Below are 19,111 nucleotides of genomic sequence, written 5' to 3' on the forward strand. Positions count from 1 at the left end.
CATCTTGGGTGCTTCGAGAAAGAAGGGAAAACCTCTAGCCGCCTCCAGAACTGAACGCGGGGCTCGGGGCGCGGGGCGGGGACTCCAACTCGTGCGCTACTCTACTCCGGTCTCCTGCCGGGATAGTGACGGTAGGGGTGGGGATGGGAGGGCAGAGGGAGGCGGATTAATCCCTTAATTACGCCGTGATCGGCGTGGCACCTGCTTTCCGCCTGCCCAGCTCCCAGGGGACTCCGGCACTGGGGGGTGGAGAGAAGGACGAGGGAAGGAGGAGGGCACGAGGAGGCAACGACCGTACCCAGGCGTGCCGGCAGGAGAGCGGCACCGTGGCTGCGGCAGCGCGCAGAGGCTGTGGAGGGGCTTACGGCTCCCAGCCCACGGGTCTCAGACCCAGGGGCTGGGCCCCGAGCCCCCAGCCCCGATCCCAGCTGAGTCGAGCCATGCTGCGTTACCTGCTGAAAACGCTGCTGCAGATGAACTTGTTCGCGGACTCTCTGGCCGCGGACATCTCCAACTCCAGCGAGCTGCTCTTGGGTTTCAACTCCTCTGTGGCGGCGCTCAACCACACCCTGCTGCCCCCCGGCGATCTTCTCAACGGTGAGACCCTGCCTCTGGGGGATAAGGGATCCTGGGATGGGGATGAGGTGAGAGGGCGGCATAGAAGGGAGGGAGAAGCGCTCCTGTCCCGAGGTCCAGGATTGAGCTGCGCCTCCCGGAGCCTCCCTGGGTCGTGGGGGCTAAGGGATAATTTGGAGCTTCCAGCACCTGAGTGACAGTACCTGAGGGAGGTCGAGGGCTTGGGAGAAGATGGCTACCGACTCTTTTTACACCGCCCCCCCAACCCCCTCAAAAAACTTCCACCCGTCCAAAGTGAGAACTGTGGCTGGTGATGGGCAGGGAAGTCCGAGCGAAGAAAGGCCGGGACCCAGCTCAGGGAGGGCAGAGGTGGGGGCATGGTCGTCTGCCGGCCTCGGCCAAGCCGGGTCACTCGGTGGCCCACCCAGGCAGCCTGTCTTCGGAACCTGAAGTTTCCCAAGAACTCACTTAGGACCAGAGAAAGCCAAAATGCTGGATGTGTTTGCTACGGAGGGGACAGGAGCGACGATCATTTTAAGAGAACTTAGAAGTTTGTCTTTCAGCGGCGGGACTCTCAGCCGGCCCACCCTGGTAGAGCTGCGGCGGGCGGGCGGAGCTGACGGCGAAGTCGTTACCGCTAATTACGGTGATTAATAAATGACTGGGACAGCGCGCTGTCCCCTAGCGCCGCCCGGAAGCTGCGGGAGCCCGCAGCCCGCAGCCTGCGGAGAGGCCGGAGCGCGCCCCCTGCCGGCCGCTTCGGGAACCATCTCTTTCCCGTACGCCTTCGCGTGTGGTCCCCTCCAGGTGCACGCGGTCCCCATCCCTCTGCCTCGACCCACTCGAGATTAGTGACGAGCACTGTGCTGGGGACTCGAAGGTGGAGAGAAAGAAGCCCCGAGCAATATGTGTGTGTTTATGTGTGGGGCACATCAGGTGCTGAGGGAGGAGCCCCAGAGCCTCATTAGCATGGCCGTTAGCTATTCATTAGGCTGCAGTCGAAGCATCTCCTGAGACTGGGAATGGCCGGGGGGAAATTCCAGGGAAAGGGCGCCTGCAGCTGTGTCTACAGGAATTAGGGGGAAAGGGCCGACCAGAAGGGTGTGGTCCGTATGGAAGGAGTGGGGAGAAAGACGATGGGAGATGAGCCCGATTCTCCAACCTCTTGACCCTTCTAGGTTTCCAGGAGGTTAAGCACAGACCCCTTTTCGCGGACACACAGCAGAGTCCCGTTTCTGCTCACCTAGCGAGTTTATAGAGCGTTTTCACCATACTTTGTCTCACCTAAGCTCGAAAACTAAGTGAGGTATGTAAGGAAGGTGTTGGCAGACAAATGTTGCCGCTGAGAAAGCGCATTTATAGAGTGAATGGTGCCCTAACGGTCACAAAAGCATCATGAAGCAAAACGTAGCGATAACAGATCAAAGCTTATTTCCATTACAACTGAGGGCTATACCAAGGGAAAACAAGAATATTGAGGCCTGGTAGAATCCGTTTCAGGTAGCGACTGTAGGAGCCAAGATCAGGTGCAGATGCTGGGGAACACAAGCCCTTAATGGCTGAGTAGTGACATTTGTCCCCCACGTGCTTTACATACATTATGGTCTTATAGCAACCCTATCATTACTCCCACATCACAAATAAAGAAACGAAGACTCAGAGAAGTTAAATAATGTGCCCAGGTTCTTACAGCTGGGAAGGGTCAAAGTCTGAGATTCCAGCCCTGGTTAATTCAACACCAGCACCTGAGCTCTCAATCACTCCAGTGTTGCTCACCACGGGGTGTTCCAAAATTGGGAGTGGGATGAGATGGAGAAGAGACTGGTGAAAAGCAGAGATTTCCATTTAGAAGGGAGGATATGGAGAAAATTACTCTCCCAAGTGGGACAGAAATCAATCTTCTTGACTCCAGGCAATTAAAATAAACTCCCCAGGACAGCGCCAGCACAGGTCAGCCGGTCCAGCTTTGTCTACAACAGATCTTCTTAGAGGAGGGGCGGGAAATGAAACCCAATCTCACACCTGGGCTGGAAGCGGGAGGTTTCTGCCGATTTTGGAACAGGGCAGGAGGGGCGGGGGTAGGGCTAGGGGACAGGGGCCAGAACAGAAGCTTGAAGTGGTCCCTGCTTGACACCAGATTATTCAAGGCTGCAGTGGCACCTACTGGCCGCCACGGGTTACAAATCCACTTTTGTTGGCTGGAGTGGGGCGGGGTGCGGAGAGGCTCTGGGATCCAAAACAATGCTGCAGAAGGCGAAACAGGCTGAAATTTGCAGGCCAAGTGACAGGCAAGACAGAATATGTGGATGAACTGATCCGAGTGAACAGGGAAAGTAGAAGAACATCAATCAGAATAACCTATTGGAAACTAAGCGCCTGTCAGGAAAAGGAGCCTTACTAACATTTCTACTGCTATTTGCGTTCAGTTCCTGTGACTTTACAGGACCCCTGAAATGAAGCATGATTATCCGTGATGTGACTAAGAAGGACTTTGTGCTGACTCATAGAATCCAGGTTGACAACCCTTCTAGTCCCGGCCCTATCACTCACATCTTCACTTTCATAAGGGATCCCAGGCCAATCCACATTCCGAATTTTACTGGGCCGGGACCTTGTAGAGGTCAAGAACTAATTGTTGGCTCCAGTGCACGGTTTATGGTCCTTTACTGAGCAAAGACGATCTGTGAACCACTGCAGATGGGAAAGGGAAACCAATGGGCAGGAGGCTGGGGAGCGGTCTACTTGCCAAGCGGTGGTTCAGCCACTTCCGCTTAAACTTGGCAGGAGAGGAGGTGGAGGTCTCTAGGTAATCCAGAAAGCCAGCCTAGAAGTTTGTGTCCTGATTCCTCTACTAACTCGCCTGTCTGTAGGCATCTTCTTTTGAGACCAAGAACGTGGAACGTCTGCCAATAGGGAGATATTGGAGCCTGCAGAGGGAGAGGGTAGGCAGGTGGGGACTGAGCTCCAGCAGAGAAGCATAGGAGATGGGACGACCAGAGGATTCTCTTTCCCTCTGGAGCCTCAATCTCTCCTCACAGTTTCCCGTTCTGAAGGCTCTGCACCACCCTCTGTCCCCAGGGTCAAGGGTGGAACCGGAGGACGCTATGCCCCGCATTGTGGAGCAGCCGCCAGATCTGCTGGTCTCTCGAGGCGAGCCCGCCACGTTACCATGCCGCGCAGTGGGCCGGCCGCGACCCAACATTGAGTGGTACAAGAACGGAGCGCGTGTGGCCACTGTGCACGAGGACCCGCGCGCACACCGCCTGCTGCTGCCCAGCGGCGCCCTCTTCTTCCCGCGCATCGTGCACGGGCGCCGCGCGCGGCCGGACGAAGGTATCTACACTTGCGTGGCTCGCAACTACCTGGGGGCAGCAGCGAGCAGAAACGCCTCGCTGGAAGTGGCAGGTGAGAGTCAGTTGATGGTCAGCTGGTTGCTTCCTGAGCCCGGGAGAGGTGGGAGGGCACCTGGCAATCAGAACCAGAACCAGCCCCAGGGACCTCAGCCCACTCAGCATCCTCCTTTGAGATCGCGAGTTTTGGGCTCTAATGCCCACTCCATGGCCAGAGAAGGAACTGGATCTGACTCCAGGCTGGTATTTTCCCAACTGGGAACGAATGCCGGTCTGCGGTGATCAACTCCTTCCCAAGACAACACTGTCCTTGTGTCCTCAGCCAGTTATGTCACTCTACACCCTGCTTATCCCCCCGCCCCCCAGTCCTCCGCGATGATTTCCGGCAGTCTCCTGGGAACGTGGTGGTGGCAGTGGGGGAGCCAGCAGTACTGGAATGCGTGCCCCCTCGCGGCCACCCGGAGCCTTCTGTGTCCTGGAGGAAGGACGGTGCAAGACTCAAGGAAGAGGAGGGAAGGATCACGGTGAGGGGCAGGATTATGGCTGTGGACCCCATGAGGGGAGGGGCCATAAGGTAGGGGTCTGGGACCAGGCTCAAAGGCTCAGGAAGGCCTGGGTCTAAGGGTCTTGGAGGTGACAAGGCTGGAGATTGAGATCAGGGCATTAGCTGACCAGAGATTAAGAGTCAGCTATACAGTAAGGGATAAGGAAGATGGAATTGATATTAAAAGGGGGGTGGGGGTATGGTGCTCCAGGAGCTCCCCATCTGATATGTGGGTCAACTTCCTTGGTCTTCTTTATCAGCTTGGTGTGAGGATTAAATAAACTTTATACATATGCATATACACACATATACACCATAGATACTTATATATATGTATGCCATGATAGCTGAAAAGGACCAAAGTTGCCATTATTACTCTGCAGATCCGTGGAGGGAAGCTGATGATGTCATATACACTCAAGAGCGATGCAGGGATGTATGTGTGTGTGGCCTCCAACATGGCAGGAGAACGAGAGAGTGCACCAGCTGAAGTCGTGGTACTGGGTAGGCACAGGGAATTTTGAAGTTACGGGAACAGGTGGCCTGGAGAGTAAGCAGCTGTGCAGATACCCTGACTGTTCATTCACTACCATTCCATAGAGCGTCCCTCATTCCTGCGCAGACCAGTGAATCAGGTGGTCCTGGCTGATGCGCCTGTGAATTTCCTATGTGAGGTGAAGGGGGATCCCCCACCTCGTCTAAGCTGGCGCAAGGAGGATGGGGAACTGCCCACAGGCAGGTGAGAGGCCTCCTTCTGCCTGTAGGAAAACCCAACCTGATCAAGAGACTATTCTGCCCTAGAAAACTGGAAGGCAGGCACATTCTCACTTGACAGCACAGAGAAGTCTGTTCCCTAAAGCCTGTCGCCCCAGTCCTATCCAGTCCCCCACATCCATTGATGGGTCCATGGGTAACCAGCTTCTGCCCCTGCTGGGTCCTGCCTCTCTTTATGTACCCTGACCCTGGTGACTGTCCTGGGGGAGAGAGAAGGGGTCTGTAGCTGTAGCCAACCCAGCCTGGGGTGGGGAGTGGAGCAGGTATGAGATCCGGAGTGACCACAGCCTTTGGATTGGGCATGTGAGTGCCGAAGATGAGGGAACATACACCTGTGTGGCGGAGAACAGTGTGGGCCGCGCTGAAGCATCTGGCTCCCTCAGTGTTCATGGTGAGGGCTATACTGAGGACTGCCTGCAGCAGGGATGGTAGGAGGGAAGGAGGAGGATGGCTGGCAGGAGACTGGGGGAGAAAGGGCAGAGCAGGACATGTGGATGGGATACCTGAAGCTTCTGCAAGGAGTGGGAGGAGAATGCTAAACAGGCTGAGCAGGAAGAGATAGATATCTTAGCTCAAGATACACTTAAGCTAAGCTGGATCTTCTCTCTCCTGTTCCCTTCCTAGTTCCTCTGACTCCCTGTTCCTTTATCTCACTTTCCCTTCCCAGTCCCACCCCAGTTGGTGACCCAGCCCCAGGACCAGATGGCAGCTCCTGGAGACAGCGTGGCTTTCCAGTGTGAGACCAAAGGAAACCCCCCACCTGCCATCTTCTGGCAGAAGGAGGGGAGTCAGGTGGGTGGCCATCTTCAAGGAGCTTCCCATCAGCCTTCCTCTGTGGCTCAAACTCCCTCCCTTTGCATTCTGCAAATTTCTCTCTGGGGCTTCTGTTTTATCTTTGGGAGCCCCCAGAAACCCTTGCAGATTATTTGAGAGGATTAAATACGATGATGAATATAAAAGGCCCGGAACACACTGGGACACTTTTTAATAAATGATAATAATACATTTAGGTGGTAGAGAACAGTCCTGGATGGTAAGTTTCTTAGAGAATCTGTTTCGGGCAGGGCTATCCTGAGGCTGTAGCAAACTCAATTTATTTCCCCTCCCTTAGACCCCTTGGGATTTGGCTTTGGCTTTGGACATACACTGCTCTGGAAACAGTATTGAACAAAAGCTGCTCAGGCTAGAAAATTACTTGCTCTTCTATTTATAATAGCAATGGACTTTCACAAGGGAGAGCTTACAGTCATCCCTTTTGAACCTTGCAAACAAATCTCAGAATCCAGAAGCAGAATGAACTTTTTTTTTTTTTTTTTTATTAAAGAGAAAGAGAGAGAGAGAATGGGGAGGAGGAAAAAGGAAGAGAAAGAGAGAGAGAGAATGGGGAGGAGGAAAAAGGAAAAGAAAGAGGGAGAGAGAATGGGAGTATTGCTTTCTTGCCCAGGCTAGAATGCAATTTAGTAATGGGTATTGAAAACCTCTTGTAAACTGATAATTATACTTAATGATGTAGTCAGGAAGGAATAAGGGAAGAAGATAACAAACAAACAGCCAACCAATATTTCATTTAAAGCAGAATGAACATTAACTGAAGTTGCAACATAAATAACTCTCTCTAAAGGAAGGGTGAGAATTTTGCTACTGGAGACAGGATCAGTAAAATAAAGCAAGTATTATTAGCTCCACTCTGCTGGAAAACCAGGCAACCTGCTACCTCATTCCAAATCCACAGCCACAATTTTTTTTTTAACATCTTTTCTAGCACCTGGGACTGTTGCATTCTAATTAGATTCTCACATGAATAAAAGCAGTAATGGTTAGTAGGGGGTGGAACAGGTATTAGTCAGGGTCTCAACATGGTGCCATTTATCCTGAGACCCAAACCTGCTTCCCTACCTAATCAAATGAAAACTGTTAAAGCCAGGAAGAAGATGAATGTGTTTACCACAACGTGTTAGAAGACTTTCAGATGATTACTTCATGTGATCTTTATAACTCTCTAAGAGTCAAATTTGGGGAAATTTGGGCTCAGACAGGTTAAATATCTTGTTTGGGGTTTCCCAACTAATAAGCCACAGAGCTGGGAAGTAGACTCTGAAATTGTCTAATAACATTCCCTGATTGTTTGTTATTAAACTTAAAAACTTTGCCCAAGTTCACATCACTGCTGGAGATAGAGATTGAACTAGAATCTTAGAAATTCTCTGGATTTTGAGATTGATGGGAACGGGGACCTCCCCTGGCCAGCTGCCTGCTCATTCCCTACCCTGGTTCCTTGCTGTGTCCCCAGGTCCTGCTTTTCCCCGGTCAATCGCTTCAGCCGACGGGGCGCTTCTCAGTCTCTCCAAGAGGCCAACTCAACATCACTGCAGTGCAGCGTGGGGATGCCGGGTACTACGTGTGCCAGGCTGTCAGTGTGGCTGGCAGCATCCTGGCCAAGGCCCTGCTGGAGGTAAAAGGAGGTACGTGCCCATGGAGATAGGGCTGGATCTATGGCTTGGAAGGAAATAATGGCCTAAAGTGATGTGTTTCTCTTGGAGTCTATATACGATGTCTGCAAGAGGAGGGGTGTGTTCTTGAGATATGTCCTTGAAGTTTGGAAACCAGCAGCAGAAACCACTAATAGATGGCTGGTCCCGGGCAGAGACTTCAGATGATTCTCAAAGCCCCCTCTGATCACCGGAAGTTTCAAGGGGTGGGGGAGGGAGGGCGAAGGAGCAGAGAATAAGGACAAGGGGCTGGCTGCCTGACCTCCCCTGAGGTGCACACGTTCTTCCTCTCTCAGTCTCCTTGGATGGGCTGCCTCCTGTCATCCTCCAGGGACCAGCCAATCAGACGCTGGTGCTTGGCTCCTCTGTGTGGCTGCCATGCAGAGTGACTGGTAACCCTCAACCTAGTGTCCAATGGAAGAAGGATGGGCAGTGGTTGCAGGGGGATGACCTCCACTTAATGCCAATGGCCAATGGTACCCTGTACATCGCCAACGTGCAGGTGAGTGTCACCCTTGGGGCCTAGTAGCTGAGAATGGCTCATTTCTCCAAGTTCCCTACACAAGTAAGTACCCACTGGGCCTGTAACCCCATCTTTGCCCCTCTGTCCTCTCAGAGCACCTAGTGTCCAATGTCTTCCCATCCTTCTACCTGCCTCCACCCCATCACTGGACCTTGCTCTACTCCCAGTTTGCCAGTGCTCTGCCCTCTCTTACAGGAGATGGACATGGGCTTCTACAGCTGTGTGGCCAAGAGTTCCATAGGGGAAGCCACATGGAGTGGCGGGCTTAAAATGCGGGGTGAGTTTTTTCTTTGTTCTCTTGTTTTGATAACACCTTCCTCCAAACCTGCTTTGAAAAGTAGTCAATACGTCCTCAAACTCTGGGATTAACTTTATCTCAAAATGCCATGGTCATGGTGGTGAGGATGAGGAGGACAGTAGTGGTGCCCACAGGAGGCAGATGTGAGTAGGGGTTCGTATGCTGTCGCCCACTCTGACCATCACCACTGCTCAGAGCTCCACATCTCCCCTGGGAAGGAGACAGGTTATACTAGGATCATCCTTTCCCTATCCTTCTACTTAAAGATTATCTCCCACTGCAGAAGATTGGGGAGTATCACCAGACCCTCCTACAGAACCCAGTACCCCTCCGGGGCCTCCCTCTCAGCCAGTGGTCACTGAGATCACCAAGAACAGCATTACCCTGACCTGGAAGCCCAACTCACAGACTGGGGCTGCAGTCACGTCCTATGTGATAGAGGCCTTCAGGTATGGAGAAAGCTTTGAATGTCAACCTGGAGAGTTAAAAGGAGGGGATCCTATGCCTGAGAGTCTTTGCTATAGTGAGGTGGGATTCTCCAATACCCTCTCCCAAGGCAAAGACATAATGGTGGTCTATAGAGAGCAGATGACATGGAGTAGACAGATTGGGAGTTCCTGGCTTAGACAACCCTGTCATCTCCTTCCTGTTGTAGCCAAGCAGCTGGCAACACGTGGCGTACTGTGGCAGATAGCGTGCAGCTGGAGACACACACAGTCAGCGGTCTACAGCCCAATACCATCTACCTGTTTCTGGTTCGAGCAGTGGGATCCTGGGGCCTCAGTGAGCCCAGCCCCGTCTCTGAGCCTGTCCGTACACAGGGTAAGGTCAGAGTCTCTGTGCTCATGGGCATGAAATGTACATCACAGAGCATCCCTCTCCCCGAAAACCAGGATACCATGGCCGTTCATAAAGTTCTTCCCTGCTATGCCAGGTCTATACTGGTGCCCTGGCCTGGAATAGGAGAACATGTTTTCCTTTCTCATAGAAGAGACAAGGGAGGAAGAAGGCAGGGAAAGGGGAGGAGGGAAGAAGGAAAGAGAGAGAGGTATTCATTCATTTTAGCAGCTTCTGACTTCTTTTTTTTTTTTTTTTTTTTTTTTTGAGACAGAGTTTCGCTCTTGTTACCCAGGCGGGAGTGCAATGGCGCGATCTCGGCTCACCGCAACCTCCGCCTCCTGGGTTCAGGCAATTCTCCTGCCTGAGCCTCCTGAGTAGCTGGGATTACAGGCATGCGCCACCGTGCCCAGCTAATTTTTTGTATTTTTAGTAGAGACGGGGTTTCGCCATGTTGACCAGGATGGTCTCGATCTCTTGACCTCGTGATCCACCCACCTTGGCCTCCCAAAGTGCTGGGATTACAGGCGTGAGCCACCGTGCCCGGCCCAGCTTCTGACTTCTGAGCCTGTTAGAGATGAGGAACTGGGCCTTTAAAGGATGCATGTGTAGTTATGCTAGCTGGACACCGGGCCCATGTCTGGAAGCTGTTTCCCTGGCCAGCCCCCTCCTGACTGTGGGTGTGCTCTGGAGTACTAAGTGGAGCAGGGGGGTAGGACACGAGCACACTCTCAGCCCCATCTCCCTGGCCCTGGCAGCCTCTGCTGAGTGGGTTCTTTGGCCAACAGACAGCAGCCCCTCTAGGCCAGTGGAGGACCCATGGAGAGGCCAGCAGGGACTGGCTGAAGTGGCCGTGCGCATGCAGGAGCCCATAGTCCTGGGACCAAGAACCCTGCAGGTGTCCTGGACTGTGAGTGTGTATGGGGAAGAGCTTTAGGGTGGGGATGATAATGAGGCACATGAGGGCCTCCAAGAGTGAGTATGGGAGAGTGGGAGGTGAGTGGCTGGGGAATGGCATGAGAGGACGAGGGGCTGGTCCTAGAGGGCCTGTGTGGCCCCAGCCTCCCCTTCTGGTGTGCCTTGTCCTGTCTCCCACAGGTGGATGGCCCAGTCCAGCTGGTGCAAGGTTTCCGGGTGTATTGGAGGGTAGTGGGCCCTGACGGAGGAAGCTGGACAATGCTGGACCTACAGTCCCCAAGCCAACAAAGTACTGTGCTAAGAGGACTTCCTCCAGGGGCCCAAATCCAGATCAAGGTGCAAGCCCAAGGCCAGGAGGGGCTGGGGGCCGAAAGCCTCTCTGTGACCAGGAGCATTCCTGAGGAGGGTAAGGAGGGCCACCAAACAGATGGATGGACAAGAGGGAAGAAGGGGTGGGGCTGTAGATGGAGGGGGGATGAAAATTTGCAGGAGGAGAGCAGGGCGAGTGGGTGGGAAGGAGAAATGCCTCTCAGTTCCTTAAGATGTTGGAACAGGGAGGGGAATGTTGGGGCAGGAGGGGCAGCTTGCAATGACTATTTGTGTCCTTCTCACCATGCTCCACCCTGGCCCAGCCCCCAGTGGCCCCCCCCAGGGAGTGGCGGTGGCCTTGGGGGGTGATGGCAACAGCAGTATCACTGTGTCCTGGGAACCTCCACTCCCCTCCCAGCAAAATGGGGTCATCACAGAATACCAGGTACAGGGATTGAGAAGGGACTGGATGGGAGGGCCAGCCAAGAGGGAGAGGGAGGACCTAGTGGCTAGAATTAGGGTGGAGGAAATCCTTTATAGGTCTGGCTTTAGGGCTGGGGGTGAGTTTAGGAGAGAGGAGAGAAGTTTCTGAGTATTGCTTCCAGGTTGAATTACATCTGTCTAAGGCTCCTCTACCATTGGAGCCTTAAGTTTCCCGTGAGGCTAAGAATCCCATTTCTGACTCTAAATCCGGGACTCGGCCTCCCTAGATCTGGTGCCTGGGCAATGAGAGCCGCTTCCACCTCAATCGGTCTGCAGCAGGCCGGGCACGCTCCGCGATGCTCCGAGGACTGGTGCCCGGTCTCCTCTATCGAACCCTGGTAGCGGCGGCCACCAGCGCTGGCGTGGGCGTGGCCAGTGCCCCGGTGCTGGTGCAGCTGCGTGAGTCCACTCGATGGAACCACTGGGGATCTTGGCGGGGGCGGGGCAAGACCCCCATTGGAGTAGCTGTGTCTGCGGGGTAGGGAATGACCGTTTCCCAGTTCCAGGGTTTCGCACCTCTCCTCCCCTCATCTCTCTAACCCCCACAGCGTCCCCCACGGACCTGGAGCCCGAGCTGGAGGTGAGCGCGGGGCTGGCGGAGCGGCTGGCGAGGGTGCTGCGTGAGCCCACCTTCCTCGCGGGGAGTGGCGCCGCCTGCGGGGCGCTGCTGCTCGGGCTCTGCGCCGCCCTCTACCGGCGCCGGAAACAGCGCAAAGAGCTCAGCCACTACATGGGTGAGCGCCCGGCCTCGGAGCGGTCGGAGCCTGGAGGGAGCCAGGCGGGCCATGGGGAGGGGCAGGGGCTTTGCTGTCGGCGAGTGAGGACCGGGTCGGGAGGAAGGGGTGGCATCTGAAGTTCAGTTTCTTGGGTAGGGGCGGGATACGCGGGGCGGCGCGAGGAGCTGCCTGGACTGGGGAGAGGGGCGGGCCAAGACGGGGCAGGACCTGGATCTGGGGAGACGGGTGACGTTTGCCTCTAAAACGCCGCGAGGAGGCCAGGCTAGTTCGGGGCAAGTTCCAGGATGGAAAGCCCACTCCATGGACGGGGGCGGGGCCTGGCGAGAGGGGGTGTGGCCAGGATCCCAGGCAGTAAATTGTGAGGCAGGGTCTGGATGGAAAGGCGGGGCCCGCTGACAGGAGGCGACCTGAGTTTTGCTACTCCCTAGTAAGGGACGTCTCTGAAGAGATTCTGAGGTGTCTGAGGTCAGTGGTTTTCAATCTTGGTTGGCTATACATAGGAATCACCTGGGGAGCTTGAGAAAAATATCGATACCTGAATCCCATCCCCCAGAAATTCTGATGAAATCGGTCCAGGGTGCAGCCTGAGTGGTGGAACTGGGACCGGGGCCGAGGAGTGGACAAGTATAGGGTATTTCTGACCCTTCTCATTTCCCCTCTTTTTTTCCCCACGGGTTCCTTTCTGGAAGCCTCTTTTGCCTACACACCAGCAGGTAAGCCATCTCTGCCCTAGGGGGGTTCAGACCCCCCGAGGACAGGTCCTTCTATCACTCATTCTCCCCCTCATCTTCCTCAGTGTCCTTCCCGCACTCAGAGGGCCTCTCTGGAGCCAGTTCCAGGTAATTCTCTTAGCCCATCCCCCCAGGATGACCTCCACCGAGAGGCCTTCTTCTGCCCCGCTACCGCCCCAGGTGGAGGGAGCATGGCCATCTCCCACTCCAACACCACCGCCACTGTCCTGCAACTCCCCAATATTGCCACCTCCCTTTCCTTTGCTGGCCACTTCAGGCTCTCCGTCCACAACTCTCACCTGCTCTCCCTCAGGCCACCCATGGGCCTCGGCCCCGCCCCCTACCCATGGCTGGCAGATTCGTGGCCCCATCCATCTCGAAGCCCCTCAGCCCAGGAACCCAGAGGAAGCTGCTGCCCCAGCAATCCTGACCCGGAAGACAGATACTACAATGGTGAGGAGTTCTCATTCCCTCACCTGGCTTCAGTGCACCTCTCCCTACCTACTGGGGCAAACTGAAGGGCGCCTGGGAGCCTGGTCTCTCTGAGGTTGGTCAGTCTCTGGGGAGGATGTGAGGTGGGGGAGCCTCTCTGACCTGCCTCCACCCTGGTTTAGGATGTAAGGCTTGTGTCGGGGAAGAAGTTGATCCCGTGTGATCTTCTTTGGCCCTCCATTCTGTTGTCCTCTGTTTTTCTGTCTCTGGCCCCGGGCCTCCCTCTTTCTCCTCTGCAGAAGCAGGAATCTCCCTGTATCTGGCTCAGACAGCCCGGGGCACGGCTGCCCCTGGAGAGGGTCCTGTCTACAGCACCATTGACCCAGTGGGGGAGGAGCTGCAGACCTTCCACGGGGGCTTCCCTCAACATCCCTCTGGGGATCTGGGCCCCTGGAGCCAGTACGCTCCTCCAGAGTGGAGCCAGGGGGACAGTGGTATGAGTCCAACTCCTGAAACCCCGTTTAGCCCTGACCAGGGTAGGGTATCCCCAAAGAGGATCCTCCTCCCTGACCCACTGGCACCTAGCCCAGCACTTCTGACCCATCTCTTCTCTGGCTCTTTCCTGCCTGTTCTCTGGGTGTCCCCATCCTATTCTCTTCAGGAGCCAGGGGAGGCAAAGTGAAGCTTCTGGGGAAACCTGTGCAGATGCCCTCTCTGAACTGGCCAGAAGCCCTGCCCCCACCTCCCCCTTCCTGTGAACTGAGCTGCCTAGAGGGACCTGAGGAGGAGCTGGAAGGCAGGTAGGATGCTCCCTGCTTCAAGGCCCACACACCTACGGCCAGACCAGGGGCTCCTGGAGGGTGCAGAGACACAGGCAGAGGAAGGGAGGGGGCAGCAGGAAGTCCAAAGGGAAGGTGTGGAAGCCACTCGGCCTTTCCCTTTTCTCCTGCCTCTTTGCCGCCAGCTCAGAGCAAGAGGAGTGGTGCCCGCCGATGCCTGAGAGAAGCCACCTGACGGAGCCCAGCTCTAGTGGAGGGTGCCTGGTCACTCCATCCCGAAGGGAAACTCCCTCTCCCACACCTTCCTATGGACAGCAGTCCACAGCCACTCTTACCCCCTCGCCTCCTGACCCTCCCCAGCCCCCCACTGACATGCCCCATCTCCATCAGATGCCCAGGTAGGGAGGTATATAGAACCTCATTCATTGCAAGCAAGCCTTCTATACATATCTACTCAGTGGATGACTGAATGGGTGGATGGATGGATGGGTGGATGGATGGATGGACCTGGGGTACAGAGGTCTCAGGGGTACAGAAGTCTCAGGGCTGTGTCAGGTGGAAGTATAATTTGGGCAGGAATATGGAGGCTGACAAGATCTCTCATGCCCATCAAACTGTCCCTCGCTGGAGTGGTCTGCAAGCTTCCTGAGACATTTCAGATATGGCTCTCCTCATGCTTCTCTAGCTTGGGAAGACATGGGCAGATGGGTTGTGTCTTGTTTATCTGTTAGGCTGAGTGTCTAGCGCAGTGCCTGGCACATAGTTAGCACTCGGTTTTTGTAGAAGGAACAGTTGCTGAGGCCTCATGTCATTGCAGGAGGGTGCCCCTCGGGCCGGCTTCCCCTCTCAGTGTATCCCAGCCCACGCTGGGGAACCATGAAGGGAGGCCTGCTGGCTCAGGTGCTGGCCCTGCAGCCTCATCTCACCTCAGCCCCAGCCCTGCCCCTAGCACAGCCAGCAGTGCCCCAGGTGAGTCTGTACAACCTCCTTTTACCGCCCCCCTCTCCAGTGCTTGCTTTTCCTTCACCCTTAGACCCCTTTCCTGTCCCATTCCTCTTCCTGTCTCCTAACCCTACAGGCAGAACCTGGCAGGGGCATGGGGAGATGACCCCCCCACTTCAAGGACCCCGTACTCGAATCCGGAAGAAACCCAAGGCTCTTCCCTACAGGAGGGAGAACAGTCCTGGGGGTGAGGGGGCATGCACCTGGGAGATGGTGACAGTAGTGGTGGGGGGACGGGCAGGAAACCAAGAGAGCACTCTGGGGGCTGGAGGAGGGAGCAGGTAAACCCCAATCGTGGGCTGTTCATTGTTAGCCTCCTGGTGCCAGGGAATGCAGGTGAGAGAAAGATTAGTGACAGGAGCAGCAGGAGGCTCTGCTGAAAACAGCTCCCTCCCCAGACTTGCCCCCACCACCATTGCCGCCACCAGAGGAAGAGGCAAGCTGGGCCCTGGGGCTGAGGGCAGCAGGCAGCATGTCCTCCCTGGAGCGGGAGCGCAGTGGGGAGAGGAGAGTGGTGCCAGCAGTGCCCCTGGCGGCCCAGCGGGGGCCCCACACAGATGGTAAGCAGGGCCAGGGCAGGCAGGAGGGCTGCTGCCACAGGAGACGGTAAGCTTTGGGACCCAGGGCTGATAGCAGGGCAGACAGCTCAGCCCTCCCTTTAGTTACATTCGTGCATTGATCCACATCGAACTCCCCTGTCTCTCTAGTTCTCTCTGAGCATAATCCCCTGAAGTCCCAAGCTGTGTTCATTCCCAGGACGGAAGCCCAGATGAGAGGAGTGGGGTCTAGGTGTGCTATCCCTGCTCCATACAAGTCTCCCTCTGCTTGGAAGCACCCTCACAGGTTTCTGAGCACCTGTTATGTCAAGGCCATGTGCTGGACACTCCCACGAGGAGCTAGGGCTCCTCAGCCCCAGGCTGGCTAAGCCCGGTGCCTGCCCTTCATCTTCTTCCAGCTCTGGGCTTGTGGTCAGGGCAGTAGGGTGGATGACAGGGAAGTTCTACTCCCTGCCTGCACCTGGCTGCCTTCCCTCTTGTGCTGCAGAAGAGGCCTGGCTCCTGTATAGCAGACCAAGCTTCCTGTCCCGAGGCCAGGGCACCAGCACCTGTTCCACTGCCGGCAGCAACTCTTCCAGGGGCTCCAGCAGCTCTAGGGGCTCCCGGGGCCCTGGCCGGAGCCGGAGTCGGAGCCGGAGCCAGAGCCAAAGGCCTGGACAGAAAAGCCGAGAGGTAGGGGCTACAGATTGCAGAAAAATGAGATTAGTGGCCAGGCGCAGTGGCTCATGCCTGTAATCCCAGCACTTTGGGAGGTGGAGGCAGGTGGATCATGAGGTCAGAAGATTGAGACCATCTTGGCTAACATGGTGAAACCTCGTCTCTACTAAAACACAAAAAATTAGCTGGGCGTGGTGCGTGCCTGTAGTCCCAGCTACTTGGGAGGCTGAGGCAAGGGACTCCCTTGAACCTGGAAGACGGAGGTTGCAGTGACCTGAGATCTTGCCACTGTACTCCAGCCTGGTGACAGAGTGAGACACTGTCTCAAAAGAAAAAAAAAAAAAAGAAATGAGGGCAGAGGACTAGGGAAGGGTAGACCAAGGGGTGATGGAAAATAGGAAGGTAGGAAAGGCTTGTGGAGGAGTGTCAGAAAGAGGGGATCGAGAGAGTGAGGGGGAGGGAGAAATCCTGTAGAAGTGACAAGGGGGCTGGGCGTTGTGGCTCACACCTGCAATCCCAGCACTTTGGGAGACCAAGGCAGGCAGATCCCTTGAGCTCAGGAGTTCGAGCCTAGCCTGGGCAACATGGTGAAATCCCATCTCTACAAAAAATACAAAATTAGCTGGGCATGGTGGCATGCTCCTGTAGTCCCAGCTACTCAGGAGACTTGAGGTGAGAGGATCACGTGAGCCTGGGAGGTCAAGGTTACAGTGAGCCATGATCACACCACTGCTTTCCAGCCTGGGCTACAGAATGAGACCCAGTCTCAAACAAACAAAGAAAAAACAAAAGAAATGACGAGGGGTGAGGAAAAGATGACACATAATAGAGGAGCCTGGGCTCTCTTCCGTAGGAGAACTGGGTTAGGAGAATGCCTGAGCCCCTCCTGGACTTGTTTGCCCTGGGCCAGGAAACAGCATCCCTCTCTCTCTGTCCCTAGGAACCAAGATGACCCTTGTTGGGGCATTGAGAATATCAGGAGTGCCACAGGGAAGGGGAGTGGGCATGTCTCTTCCCTCCCAGCAGTGATGAGTGGGGTTTCTGAAGCCCGTTGGTTGCCATGATTTCAATTGGCTGAGAAGGCAGAGAGCTAGCTTTTCCCTTCTTTCTCTTTTTACCTGAGACTTGTTTATAAAAAAGAAAACAATAAAAAGAGTCTGATCAGAGCCCGGGGCCCTGTTTGTCTGGTTCTGTGCAGAAGTTGGGAAGAAGAGGACTGCAAGGGGCCTGTATATCAACACGCACTGGTAGCTTCTGCTTCCCTTTCCACTCTGTCAAAAGCACTAAGTTAGGCCAGGCACAATGGCTCACACCTGTAATCCCAGCACTTTAGGAGGCTGAAGCAGGAGGATCACTTGAGCCCAGGAGTTTGAGACCAGCCTGGGCAACCTAGCAAGACTTTGTGTCCACACACACAATAAATAAATAAATAAATAAGCCAGGTACAGTTGTGTGCACCTGTGATCCTAGCTACTTGGGAAGCTGACACAGTAGGATTGTCTGAACCCAGGTGTTGGAGGTTACAGTGAGCTATTGTGCCACCGTACTCCATCCTGGGTGACAGAGTGAGACCCTATCGCAAACAAACAAACAAACACACACTAGGTGGGGACTGACCTGTCCTGCTTTCTAAAGGAGTGAGAAGCCCACTGTCCCGGAGTTACAACCATAGAGACTTTCCAGTTGCCCAGTAATAAGACATATGTTCCACTTTTGGAAGATCGACCAGGCCCTTCTTTAGTGCCCTCCTCTGGGGTTTGTCTACTTTCCCACAAGGAAATACACCTCTCACAAATAATTATCTTGAAAAACTCAAAGAAAGAGGAGCTTATGGGAGAAACCCCCGACAAAAAGGAAGAGCATGCTTCTTCAAACCCTCTGACTCCATCACAGAGTGTATGTGCAGATGGGCACCTCTTGGTAGGCCCAGATGAGATTGGGTTGACGGGCGCAGAACTGTTAAGACTGTTTGGTGTTGAATGCTGTGGTTCTTGTCACCCGCTGCCCTGCATCCCTAGTACTCACTGGTGACCTGAGGTTTTGTTCCTTCTTGCTTGCTCTACCCTCGACTCAGTGACTTCTCTGGACTCTCTGGGCTTGGCAGCTGCCCTCCAGGTCCAGGCCCTGACCTCATCTGCCCCTTTGACATATGTGTGTACAAATCTCTTTTCCCTTCAGTCTGGCAAACAGGGTTGGAATGTTTTCAAAAGGAATTTTACCAGGAAGCTAAAAAAGAAAAGAAAAGAAAAGAAAAAAGTACAGAGAAATGGATGTATATGTGGAGTACTGATTGTTCCTCCTGAGATCACAAAAATCCAGCCCAGACTGGCCTGATTAACACAGCTCAGGAAGCCCCCAGTCCCCAAGGTCCTGCCTTACTCAGCCTCTCAACTCCCAGTGACCTCCAAGGAGAGCTGCTGGGTTTGAGGGAGTAGTACCCCCTTTCAGGCCCTGCTTCCTGCGGCCCTGTCATGCTTCTTAGCATCCCCTCCACCAACTTGTGGATTCTGCCCCCAACCTTTCCCACTGAGGGAGGAAGACACAGCCCTCCTGCCCTCCAGCACCTTCTGTGGCTCAGGCCCTGGAAGTCCCGCTTCGAGGTTCATCTCTCTGTTCTGTTTTTTCTTTGAAGGGTGTTCCCAAGCCAACCGTGACAGGTGGTTCTACCTTTTGTGGAATTTAGCCACTTTGCCTATTTTAAGAAACCATTCGGGACTGCTGAAAGCAGTTGTCTCCTCGGGACAGGTGAGCCCGAGGGGCTAATTTGATCAGGTCTGCCTGCCCTGCTTGCTTTTGGTTGCTGGCTTTTTGTTTTTCCCCTTTTCTATGAAGCACAAGGCTTCGGTAGCTGAAGGCCTCGCTGCTGAACGTGGAAACAACCTTCACTGGGTACTTGATAGATAACATTCATAGGTCACCATGGGAATGGCGACTTCAGTCATTTTACAGGAATCTGGGCCAGCTCTTGTCCAGCTTAAACTGGTGGAGACCATCAACCTTGCAGCTAGGCCTCTGCAAGTGCTCCAGGGGTAGCCTTTAGACATCAGAGGGCCAAAAACTCCACCTTCAGATTATAACAACCATTTTCTACACATATGTCCTCATGAAATGCCAT

General features: G+C 54.7%; 1 protein-coding gene across 4 annotated transcripts; it reads left to right on the plus strand.

The window, feature by feature from the left end:
- The first annotated feature begins 294 nt into the window (after window positions 1-294).
- On the plus strand, window positions 295-17,162 carry ROBO3 (roundabout guidance receptor 3). 4 transcript variants are annotated; one of them, XM_064375524.1, is made up of 28 exons: window positions 295-597; window positions 3,655-3,981; window positions 4,293-4,450; window positions 4,854-4,974; window positions 5,071-5,209; window positions 5,508-5,635; window positions 5,912-6,036; window positions 7,535-7,706; window positions 8,030-8,235; window positions 8,452-8,533; window positions 8,838-9,003; window positions 9,210-9,376; window positions 10,180-10,301; window positions 10,490-10,715; window positions 10,942-11,063; window positions 11,329-11,500; window positions 11,650-11,835; window positions 12,528-12,551; window positions 12,635-12,677; window positions 12,883-13,022; window positions 13,301-13,495; window positions 13,663-13,801; window positions 13,966-14,178; window positions 14,598-14,749; window positions 14,859-14,969; window positions 15,181-15,342; window positions 15,827-16,011; window positions 16,937-17,162. In XM_064375524.1, the coding sequence occupies exons 1-28, from the start codon at window positions 441-443 to the stop codon at window positions 16,946-16,948; spliced, it is 4,152 nt and encodes a 1,383-aa protein (XP_064231594.1). In that variant the 5' UTR covers window positions 295-440; the 3' UTR covers window positions 16,949-17,162. The 4 variants fall into 4 exon arrangements, with proteins under 4 accessions (XP_064231594.1, XP_064231595.1, XP_064231597.1 ...); XM_064375525.1 differs by lacking the exons at window positions 295-597; window positions 3,655-3,981; window positions 4,293-4,450; ... (12 more) ...; window positions 11,329-11,500; window positions 11,650-11,835 and adding an exon at window positions 11,958-12,303; XM_064375527.1 differs by lacking the exons at window positions 295-597; window positions 3,655-3,981; window positions 4,293-4,450; ... (13 more) ...; window positions 11,650-11,835; window positions 13,301-13,495 and adding an exon at window positions 11,958-12,303.
- Window positions 17,163-19,111: the final 1,949 nt, after the last annotated feature.

The sequence above is a fragment of the Aotus nancymaae genome, unplaced genomic scaffold, assembly GCF_030222135.1.
Source record: "Aotus nancymaae isolate 86718 unplaced genomic scaffold, 86718_ANA_hifiasm-v0.15.2.pri h1tg000012l, whole genome shotgun sequence".
In the NCBI taxonomy this organism is placed as follows: domain Eukaryota; kingdom Metazoa; phylum Chordata; class Mammalia; order Primates; family Aotidae; genus Aotus; species Aotus nancymaae.

What these genes read in the sequence shown, in the direction of transcription:
- ROBO3 (XM_064375524.1), top strand. Translation starts at nt 441, where the DNA reads ATGCTGCGTTACCTGCTGAAAACGCTGCTGCAGATGAACTTGTTCGCG. An exon ending in CCTGCTGGAGGTAAAAGGAG is followed by an intron (nt 7,707 to 8,029) that starts GTACGTGCCCAT and finishes TTCCTCTCTCAG; the next exon opens with TCTCCTTGGATGGGCTGCCT. An exon ending in GCGGGGGCCCCACACAGATG is followed by an intron (nt 15,343 to 15,826) that starts GTAAGCAGGGCC and finishes CTTGTGCTGCAG; the next exon opens with AAGAGGCCTGGCTCCTGTAT.